General features: G+C 42.8%; 1 protein-coding gene across 3 annotated transcripts; it reads left to right on the top strand.

Moving 5' to 3' along the window:
- The first annotated feature begins 5,162 nt into the window (after positions 1–5,162).
- LOC133883750 (alpha-1,3-arabinosyltransferase XAT2-like) lies at positions 5,163–11,029 on the top strand. Of its 3 annotated transcripts, none has more exons than XM_062323176.1 (5): positions 5,163–5,607; positions 6,051–6,137; positions 9,222–9,347; positions 9,495–9,626; positions 9,703–11,029. In XM_062323176.1, the coding sequence occupies exons 1-5, from the start codon at positions 5,433–5,435 to the stop codon at positions 10,881–10,883; spliced, it is 1,701 nt and encodes a 566-aa protein (XP_062179160.1). In that variant the 5' UTR covers positions 5,163–5,432; the 3' UTR covers positions 10,884–11,029. The 3 variants fall into 3 exon arrangements, with proteins under 3 accessions (XP_062179160.1, XP_062179161.1, XP_062179162.1); XM_062323177.1 differs by having other exon boundaries at positions 9,225–9,347; XM_062323178.1 differs by lacking the exons at positions 5,163–5,607; positions 6,051–6,137 and adding an exon at positions 8,978–9,059 and having other exon boundaries at positions 9,225–9,347.
- Positions 11,030–11,342: the final 313 nt, after the last annotated feature.

Consider the following 11,342-nt stretch of genomic DNA (forward strand, 5'->3'; position numbering starts at 1 on the left):
TAAGAGGTTCCGAGTTTGAGTGCCACAAATCGCGGCGGCGCGGGGGTGGGGGTTCCTCAGGTGCAAAATTTTTTTTTTTCAATTTTTTCAGCCCCCAAAAGATTGATTCGGCGCCCAACTATCATTGCCAGCTAAAACCTTCAACTGGCAGTGATATTCGATTATTACTGCCAGCTAAAGCTTTCAACCGGCAGTGACAACCCTTTCACTGCCGGTCCCCGGACCGTAGTGATAAATAGGACTATCACTGCCCGTTGCCCATTGTCAGCTCAAAAACCGGCAGATGAAACCCCTTTATGGGTCGGTAGTGAAGGGGGGTTTTTAGTAGTGAATATCTCTGCACATTTAATGCTCTGAATCTCTTTTCAAGCACGCGGGAGTAGTTGGAACAGTACCCCATGGAAAACGGCGCACTACCCCACCGGATACACACAATTTCCAAATATCATTTTACTACTACGCAAAAATTCCACCGCGACAATTCAAATTTCAAACCCAGTCTGTGAAGAGCCTTTTCTCCCCCATCCTCTCGAAAGGTTTGAATGATATTTCTTGGATGACTCAGAATTCCTACTTGGATAGAGTACTAAGTTAGGGGCCCACAAGAGTACCTTGAGGTAGTCGCAATCCTGACTAGATGACCTCAGGACTCCCAGATATCAGCTAGACATACAAACTTAACTAAGACCCGAAGATACAATCCATTGAAATGTCTCTCTTTGTTGGGCTAAGTTTTTGATCTGTCGAAGCCCTATTTCACGTACTGATGATGGGTTTGACGATAGGTAGTATAAAACTACACAACGTGAAAAATTAACAACGAAGATACGAAATTAGTGACAGATCGTAATATGACCCATCACTGATGATAATATTGACAGGTCATAGTTGTGACCTATAACTAATGACGACTCATCAGTGACAGATCATACTAGGCTAGTCATTAGTGACGGGTCAAGTTGTGACCTGTCACTAATGATGACTCATCAGTGACGGGTCATCCTAGACCTGTCATTAGTGCGGCACCAATGACTTCATTGGTGACGGGTCACTGTTACAACCTGTCACTAATTACTTATGGATGAAATAGGAGGAAAACCTGAAAGCCTAATCTTGATCAGAATACAAATGTGACAAATGAGCATTTAATTGCAACCAAATTTGAAGGTATTTGAGCCAATCATAATCAACAAGTTGTTAAATCCTAGTTCGCAAAATGTAAGAATTTATCCACATGTAAGTAGAATCAAGAACATAACAAAAGAAATGGAGAAAAAAATGTGATGGGAGAGATACATTATTAGATCTTTTGAGGCCTTTAGGTGATTGTTCATGAAAACTACCTAAGAAAAGGAATATATATTGCAATATAGTGGAACTATTTAACAACTCCAATGTAAAGAGTTTTAACTTCAACAAAATGACCACAATGCTTTGTAGAGGAAATAGCTAGTCCAGTTGTTCTATATTCACTAATGACCAATTCAAAATTATATTTTTTTATTTTTCTAATTTTTCTCACCTTAGCAGCACTAGAATAGAAACTATTTTACATTTCTACTCAAGTTTGATGTAAGGGATGACAGCTATGGACACAAACACGTGTTCTAAAAATAGTGCAAAACTTTAGGGGGCGAGAACTCAATCTTCCAAGCTGAATTTAGCCTAAAAAATTGCTGAACTTAACGAAGTGGGGGAGAAATGGATCTAACTTTTTTTTTATATTCGTAGAGTCAAAAAATATCAAAATTAGAGCCTGCCTAAAAAAGTTATACCTATTTTACCGAAAGGACTTCGGCTCACCTATCAAGTTATGATAGTTTGGATAAGATATTCATAAATTTATAAAATATTTATATAAATTTGGATGAAGAAAAAATTTATATGTAAATTATTACGCTTGATGAAATTTTTCAACATTAGTTATCAGTGACGGGTCAAGATTACGACTCATCACTAAAATTCAATCATTAGTTACGGGTTATAGTTCTGACCCATCACTAATCGGTCATAGGTGATGTGGGTTAGGGTTATGACCTGTCACTGTCGGTGACACAGGAACCAGGGGTCCCCGAGTCCCGAGGCCAGATCAGTAGTTTGCCACATGGCGCCCTCCCGCGGGGATCATCTCCACAAGGTACGAGAAGACTAAGTCCCGGGAGAGGGTGCTCGGGGCCATGAACAGTAGTCCCCGAGTACCCGAGTTCCCCGATGACCCGAGAAGACCAAGCGCCGGGAAGAGAGTGCTCGGGGCCGTAAACAGTGGCCTGAGCACTCAAGTCCCCCGACGTCCAGAAAAGCCGAGTACCGGGAAGGGTGTGCTCGGGGCTGCGAACAATGGTCCCCGAGCACCGGAGTACCCCGAGGACCCAAGGAAGTTAGTTTCGGGAGAGATTGCTCGGGGCCGTGAACAGTGGCCCCCGAGCACTTGGTTCCCCGAGGACCAAGAAAGGGTATATCCGGGAGAGAGTGCTCGGGGCTGTGAACAGTGACCCTCGAGCACTCGGTTCCCCGACGGCCTAAGAAGTCCTTCGCCGGTGGCCCCCATAGAGGTCCAGCGGTGAGGTGTCAACCAGTGAAAGGCCCGATGCCGCATTTAAGAGGGCGCATGGCCTGTCACTTCTAACTGGTCCTGCCACGCTCGATGTCAGTCCCTGCCGCGGCCTGGCAGGGAGGCGTGGGGACATTTAATGCACGGGTCCCATCGCGAGACATCCGGCACGCCTCGGGATAGCATCGCGAGGCCCAAGGCGCCCCGCCTACCGCCCTATTGTGTCAGGTGTACAAGACCGAGCGGGCACGCTGGGCCGTTCAGTGGCTGCCCGGTGGGCCCTCTCCGCGGCGCCCGTTGCAGAACGGCATCATGACGAACAAGACTAGACAGGGGTGCATTTTCAACCCTCCCCGTCACCTCGCGCAGCAGCCCATGATGGTTGCTTTCCATTTATGGCGCCTTGGAGCTTGTGCCCTCCCTTTCTGGGCACGCTACCGCCGGTGAGTATTTAAGGAGGGGCCGGTTGACACAGAAAAAGGAGAGTAAGAAAAAGAAAGAGACATACAAAAAGAAGGTGGAGGACAGGAGGCCGAGAAGAAGATAGAGTCTCAGTACAAACGCAGAAGCTGAGATCATCGAAGAACAAGGAGCCCAAAGTTCTAGGCTAGACAAATATTCTTGTAACCAGCAATATCTCTGAGAGATATTCTCAGAGCATTTATAACATACACACAAGAGTAGGGTGTTACGTTCAGTGCGGTCCGAACCTGTCTAAATACCTCCAGTGCATTTACTGCATTCTGCATTCGATCCTTCCATCCCACCTGCATCGCATTTACGCCCATTTATTTCACCTGCAAAACAGATTCAGAATCATCCCCCCAGCCGAATCTCAAAGGGGGTCCCTCCAGATCCCTGCTTGAGGAGTTCACCCTCTGATAGTCACCTATGACCTTTGGCAAAGATGGTTAAAAGGATAAAATCTTCGGTGTTTATCACAACTATGTGATAGGTGAGGTGGTAAGGGAGTTACGTGCGCTATGGGAGGTTGCGGGTTCAAGACTCACAAAACGCAGACTGGAAAATAGTTTAAGAAATAGCAATGCTTATGGAGCATATGCGTTGGCATGGCTCGGGTGAAAAAAAATATTTTTTTTGACATTTTTCATGTCCAAAAAACGCGAAAATATTTATCAGTCATAAGTGACGTATAACTGTTACGACTCGTCACCTATGTTCAATCATTAGTGATGGGTCACTGTTACGATCTGTCACCTATGACCTCAAAAGTGACAGGTCATGGTTATAACAAGTCACCTATGATTCATAAGTGACAGGTTAATGACAACTCATCAGTGACGCTTGGGGTGATGGGTGCGAGATCCGTCACTAATGCTAGTTATCACCCATCACCGAAGCCCTTTTTTTCACGTAGTGCTACCATATATCAGCATCTTATATATATCCGGATCCCCTAGAGTTTCGTGTATTCTCAGCACATACGTCCGTGCCTTGGAAGGTAATCCCTAGACATATAGAAAATACCTATAGGTACTAAGGTATCTTACAAATATAGGATAACAGAATCCTACTCGAAAAAGAGTACATGAGCCACACGGCAACCCCCATATATATACAGAGTCAGGGGCCCTGCAGAGGACAAGTCCAACAAATAAGCTCTAAGCCTACAGGAGTCCCAAGCCCTTGAACCTTCTGTACTTGCAATCTACATCGGTATCTCACTGAGACTACATGCAACGAACCATCGACTAGGTTTAGATCCATCTAGACTAGCTAAGACCTCTTTTATAATATTATCTCAAAGATCAATATAAGACCACATAATATAGGACTATTATCTTTCGAGAAGCCTAAACATATATAAATTTGTGTGTTTTGCGTATGAGTCATCTACAGAAAGTATGCCTATATCCTTCATAATTTGTAAGATCGGTTGTTCATAAATAATCAACAACTGAACATATGCCACATGGTTCTTCGGTATGTACTTCCTCTCAGTTTCGGAATGACACAATGTAAGAGGATTTGGACCAACATATAAGGTCATTGGTCAAAATTGTCTTTGAATCGTACCAACAGGAAAATCTCTATGGCTGTAAGAATAATGCAAAAAGTTTGCTCTCTCTACACGGATGCGGATTTAGTCCTTGTCTGGCAACAGTAGTTCGGTAGTTACGTTTGGTCCAGTTCATCAGTCGGTAATTCCGGAAAGCAATATGCGTATCCATCAAGGGGCCCTCCTTGTTTCAACTCTATGCTCCCATTTCCATTCGCTTTCGTTCCAGTAAACGTCTTGCATGCCTAATTGAGCACCAAACATTGGATAATTACATACTACCAGTAAACCACGGGCAGCGTACACTATGTGATCCGAAATCGTAAACACATTCCATGTTCAGGAGATTGACTATTCACTACGAGAAATTGTTGCTATCGAGAAGAAATTATTCCTAGCCGACGTCATTTTGTATGCGTACCATACATTGGAATTTGAGAAATGAATAAGGGAAAAATTACATGCAAGTACAAGGAATGTAAGGAAGGAATTAAGCCGTAGCTGTGGTAAGATTCACCGCGTGGAGACGTGTAAGAACAGGAGAGCTAGCAATGCACTCCACATAGTATATAATCATGCGGCCAACCGCATGTGGAATATTCAAACCATCAGAAACAGATGGGCATATGAATTAGCGAGTTAGCATCCTCTATAAATGATTGAGAACAAGTAGCGAAAGGTATCCCATTGGGAGCGTATAAAAAATATGTGTATCCCAAACCTTGGGCTGGAAACTAACGAATGCTATAGAGACATACCCATCGCATAAGGCAACTCCTAGTTACATGTAGATGAGAAGGTAGGCGAAAGAAGAGAAGTGGGGGGCGTGAGGTGATCAGCCAGAGCTAGGACCAGGGGATAATGGGCACCGACTCCTCGTCGTCAACGTCGCCGGCGGCAGTTGTGGCTAAGAGCGCGGCGAGGACGGTGGCGCAGCACCACCAGGCCGTGGTCGGGTTCCTGTTCGGCTTCTTCCTCGTCCTGCTGCTCTACACCGCCATGTCTTCCCAGTTCGGGTCCAGTACTGGTACCATTGGTTAGTCGTGTACTCTCGTTCTTCTTTTGTTATTGTTCATGTTTAGCTGGGTGCAATCCTAGCTTGCCGATTATTTCGGTTATTCGTTGCCAAATCACATAAGCGCACCGTATTGCTAATAACTCCACTACTTTCTTCCTTGTTTAATCTTGAACTTTGTTTCTTTTGTTTCGTCAGCACATCCTTTCTTCTTCTTTAACCCCAATGGTATACTAGGTGACGTTATTGGTTCTATATTCCTTTGAAATTCTCTCTCTAGATTAAAAGAAGTTTAGAACTACTTTCAGGTAATAAAGAAAGATTACATAGTTGTTGCATCGCAAGATATGCATGTGGAATGGCAAGCTGCGTGTTTGACTAGCCATTTCTCTTTTCCATTTCCGTCGGCATCATACTAGACCTTAAAATTTTCTTGTTTCTGAAGCCACGGTCGATGCGTGCAGGTGTTCTACAGTCTACGCCAGCCGTGCATACAAATCGTAACGCCAGGAGGACGGCACCGGTGTCGACGCTTAACAATTCGACTCGTGGTATATACCTTGCAGCAACCTGTTTGATTAAGTGCGATTGCTACATTCTTAATAAAACGCCCAAGAATTTAATTTGTATCGTTTATCTATGCTATGCTATACAAGTATGATTGAAGTACACACTGGCCTAGGAACTGACAATGCGACAACCGAACTCCTTGGCCCACGGCACAGCTTGGAGATTTAGCGTGTGCAGTCGTGATCATGCCGCTTAGTGTCCTGACAGTATTAAGTAGTTCTCATCCACTGTTTTCTTGCACAAGCAGTACAGGACAATTTTGCCTAGTGGTCCTCCCGTGCCCACACTAGCTTTCCGTGCTATATATACCAGCAAAGCCGAAAGGTACTCGAAATTGATTTGTTACATATGATTGATGTGAGCAGGGTTTAAAAAATCTGGGAAAATCGCTTAGTATTAACGAATATTGGCTAATTCGGTTCACACCGCATTTAGAAATCAATCGGTTTTCGAATTTGAATTCGAAAGGTTAAAAATAAATAAATAAATAAATCACAAAATTATAAAAATACTAGAGATAACTCTAAGACCTTCTGTGAAAAATATTTCAAAAATAATATTGTTTGCATCATATTTCATGAAGAGGAAATTTGAAAAAAAAAGAAATATACTAAAATAGGCCGTATGAACATGATGATTCATCACATTAAAGAAAAGCTTAACATACAAACATATGTTTTTTTTTATATAAGTCATATCTTAAGAGGATGTTTAAATTTGGTTTCACTTCATTTAGAGTTTTATTAATTTTTTCATGTTTTTACAAAGTTCACAAGCATAAAGTTAACATGTCAAGTAACAACACTGTAATTAAATTTTTAATTGCTACCATTATTTTTCCTATATAAATCATAGAATAAGTAAACTAATAAATATGGTTTCACTAATTTTGGCGGTCTGATGGATTAGTTATGAATTAATTTAGTTGCAACATATTTTCACTAATTTTACATGTTAAATAACTATTTCGTGAGTTCATGTATTTTTAAAATATATAAGATCATGTAAGAAGACTAAAAAAATTGGTTACATTATTTTTGGATTAGCAAAGTATTAACTATGCATTTAACTAGGTTTAGCAAATACATTTTCTCATAGAAAATATTCAACTTTTTTATGTGTATAAATACTTTTATCATGTAGATCATGCTACAGGGAAACCAACAAAATTTGCTTCACTTTATTTGAAGCTTAGATGAATTAATTATTAATTTTATAAGGTTGAGCTATTTTTTAGGTTTTTTTGTTAAACTTTATTGAAATTCAAGAAACGCGCTCGCCAAATCGGGAAATTCGATCGGTTCTCATTGAATTTGTTCAAAATGCAGAAAATTCAAAAAAAAATTCTCAGTAAATTGGAGAATTCACTCGGGTTTTGGTGGAATTCGACTGGATTCGCTGACTCAATTCGGTCAGTCTTTGTTTCTGATTTACAAATTTGACCGAGTGAATTTGTGCAAATTATCACCGAATTTGGACTGAATTTTCTAGTTTTTGCGAATTTTAAAAAATCGCTGAGTCCCGGTTTTTAAATGCTAAACGGTTTTATAAATCTTAGATGTGAGTGATAGAGATATTTCTTCATCACAACAAACAAGGTGACATGCAACACATTGGCGTTTTGCCAGACGCCAAAGGGAGAAGCGTCAAAAATGAAATTAAGAAGAGATTGATGGTTTGGCCTTTGTATTGAAGTTTGATGCTTATCAATCCAATTGTGTGAGGTGGCAGATTTGATTGCGTATATATATTTAGTATAATCACAAATTTGGATGTCGTTAACACTCACTTCCCTTGAATTATAGGATGCTAATGACACGCGAATACGAAGGTGGGGAATTGACATACATGATTTCTCAATCTGAGGAGTCAATTGTCCGCACCCTAAAATCTTTCTCCTTCCACTAAACACAAATTTGCAATTTCTTCGAGCGTGAGAACATTGGTACATAATAAAGTTACAATGGGGTCAACATAATTCATGGAACCGGAGTCTAGAAATAGAGCGTAAAGGCTATCGGCATATCCTTTATCGTAGTTCCTCAGTTAGGAGGAAATAAAGTCCTAGAACTTAGAAAAGGATGTATTTGGTTATCTGTATATGGCTCAATCTGGCTCATAGGATAGAGGTAGCAGACGTTTAGTTTCTTGTATGCACACTGAGCCTGGCTCTCGAGATACAAATGTATGCACTCAGACTGGCTCTGTACATAGATATGTGAAATTTAGGCATTTCTGCAGAGCCAAGCTCGCTGGATATATTCTGGTGCTCAGTTAATGATATTATTTGTATGTGATTAGTGTATAATAAGTGATATTAATATATTTTAAAGAATATTAAGACTTAATAGGATAAACTAAGAACTATAACAATATAATGATATAAAATAAATATCATAATAACATTTGTTTGTATATTTTTATCTCATGTAATATGTCTGTGTACGAGCAACTAAACACAATCTTTTTTCAGCCAGACTGAACCTATACAGCCAACTAAATAAATTGCTACTAGATACACTCAGCATGACTGAGGTAAGTCTAGCTCACATATACGGTCTAGGCTCAAACATGGGAGTAACTAAACACACCCTAAATATATTAATTTTTCCATAAAATATTGTTTGAATTTGTGATTTATATGTATGGAATGTGAGAGTAATGTTTTACAAAACGCTTTGAAAAACAATCAGTTTCACAGGTTTATCTGGCAACATATTTGAAGTGCCAAAGTGACACCGTACTGACTTCAAAACGTAAAAAAAACACGTTTTACAGAGTTGATGAGTACTTATGCTTCAGACGAATTTTTTGCTGTAGGACTTGCCACCCGATAGCAGCAAAATCACTGTGGCATTTAAAATAAAAAGCTATTTGATCAACATCCCAAGGCGAAGAAAAAGGTGACTGAAAGAAAACAAATTTTCAGACATTTCACTATTAGTCAACCCCACTCTAGGAGATTATATATGGCGATCAAGAGATCTAGGTTTCCTCTGATGATCGGTTAACACTATTTGCAAGAGCTAGCTTTACCAAATTGTTGATAGGTGTTGTACATGTAGTAGGGAATGGGAATGATATGGAGCAAGATGACAGGCCGAAGAGCGATGCAACTAAGAAGATGCAAGAACGTGCCCAATACGATGGACATGGAACCGACAAGAATAACCGCACCGAAGCCAAATTCGGTAAATCGACCATTCTCTACCGGTTTTGTTTCGAGACTCTTTCTGTACCGAACTGATCCAACATTTGGTTGAGTAGTATGCATAATTGTATATCATGTAGCTATATCCATGTTAAACTTGTTGACTTATTGACCAACTGTCAAACAGATGGCGTGCAAAGGGAAAATGCAGAGCAGCCAAGTCAACCAACGAACGATGATAGCGACACGATGGAGGAAGAGCTTATCCGGCAAGAAATCGATCAAGGCACCAGCAAGAATGATTCCAACATGGAACCAGGTTCGTGGTGCTTCCACCATGAACTATTTTCTGCGCATGCTTATTCATCATCTGAATCAGTAAACCTTTGCCGCAGATGCGCCACGCAAGCCAATCTGCGATCTCTCCAACCCCAGATACGACATTTGCGAGATCTCCGGCGACGCGCGTACCATCGGAATGAACCGCACCGTCATCTACGTCCCGCCCGCCGGCGACCTCGGCGAGGACAGCCAGGAATGGAACATACGGGACCAGTCCCGCAAGTACCTGGAGTACGTCAACAAGGTCACGGTCAAGTCGTTGAACTCCTCCCAGGCGGCGCCGGAGTGCACCTCCCGGCACGCCGTCCCGGCCGTCGTGTTCGCGATGAACGGGCTCACGTCCAACCCGTGGCACGACTTCAGCGACGTGCTCATCCCCCTCTTCGTCACCACGCGAGCCTTAGACGGTGAGATCCAGTTCCTCGTCTCCGACCTCCAGCCGTGGTTCGTGGACAAGTACAGGCTCATCCTCAAGAACCTGTCCCGCTACGACATCGTTGACTTCAATCAGGACGACGGCGTTCGGTGCTACCCGCACGTCGTCGTCGGCCTTCGCAGCCACCGCGACCTTGGCATCGACCCCGCCCAAGCGCCGAGGAACTACAGCATGCTTGACTTCCGGCACTACATCCGCAACATCTACTCGCTGCCGCCCGCTAGCGTCGATATCCCGTACAAGGAGGCGAACAACGTCGCCGCCGGCGCCATGGAGCAACGGAAGCCACGGCTTATGCTTATCAACCGCGGGCGGACAAGGAAGTTCGTCAACTTCCCGGAGATCGTGGCGGCGGTCCGGGATGCCGGATTCGTGGTCATTCCCGTTGAGCCGCGCAGGGACCTCAGCTTGGAGGAGTTCTCCCAGGTCGTGGACTCGTGCGACGTGCTCATGGGCGCGCACGGGGCCGGGTTGACCAACTTCTTGTTCCTCCGCACCAACGCGGTAATGCTGCAGGTGGTGCCGTGGGGGTACATGGAGCACCCATCCATGGTGTTCTATGGCGGGCCGGCGAGGGAGATGCGGCTGCGGGACGTCGAGTACAGCATCGCCGCCGAGGAGAGCACGCTCTACGACAAGTACGGCAAGGACCACCCGGTGATCAGCGACCCAGAGTCCATACACAAGCAAGGGTGGCAATTCGGAATGAGGTATTACTGGATAGAGCAGGACATCAGGCTCAACGTCACAAGATTTGCTCCAACGTTGCAGCAGGTGCTCCGGATGCTCAGGGAATAGGGAAAAAAGTGTTTTCATTTTATTTTTAGACAATGAAATAAGATTCAACATATTCTAGCTTCTACGTTTTACATGGATGTACGCATGTACGCAGACAATAATTAATACAAAGTTATAGCCACTGGCTACAAAAAAGATGTAACAAATAGCAAGGTTCTCCATCAAAATCAAATTGCGGTAGCATCATGCGGTTTGGAGGAGATTTCTATTGTTATCGTATCTAGGACTCGGCAAACCCATCCCATTTTCTCCCTCTCCTTTTGAGACAACGTCTAGAATCTGATCCAATATGTGCCCCTGTAGATTGTGAAGAAGAATGAACTTTTGATTTATCAAAGACCACATTACTTTGGCTGAGCCAAAGAACTCAATAAAGAGCACTTGCTCCAACCAAAATTTATTTCTTGATATTGACATCAATTATTCCATCAAGTCATGATCCAAATTTGTGTTTGACAC

Source organism: Phragmites australis, chromosome 10, assembly GCF_958298935.1.
Source record: "Phragmites australis chromosome 10, lpPhrAust1.1, whole genome shotgun sequence".
Classification (NCBI taxonomy): domain Eukaryota; kingdom Viridiplantae; phylum Streptophyta; class Magnoliopsida; order Poales; family Poaceae; genus Phragmites; species Phragmites australis.

Bases quoted from the DNA above. Each gene is read 5' to 3' on its own strand.
- LOC133883750 (XM_062323176.1), top strand. From the start codon at position 5,433: ATGGGCACCGACTCCTCGTCGTCAACGTCGCCGGCGGCAGTTGTGGCT. The intron at 5,608-6,050 runs GTTAGTCGTGTA...CGATGCGTGCAG, and splicing joins GTCCAGTACTGGTACCATTG to GTGTTCTACAGTCTACGCCA. The intron at 9,348-9,494 runs GTAAATCGACCA...ACTGTCAAACAG, and splicing joins CCGCACCGAAGCCAAATTCG to ATGGCGTGCAAAGGGAAAAT.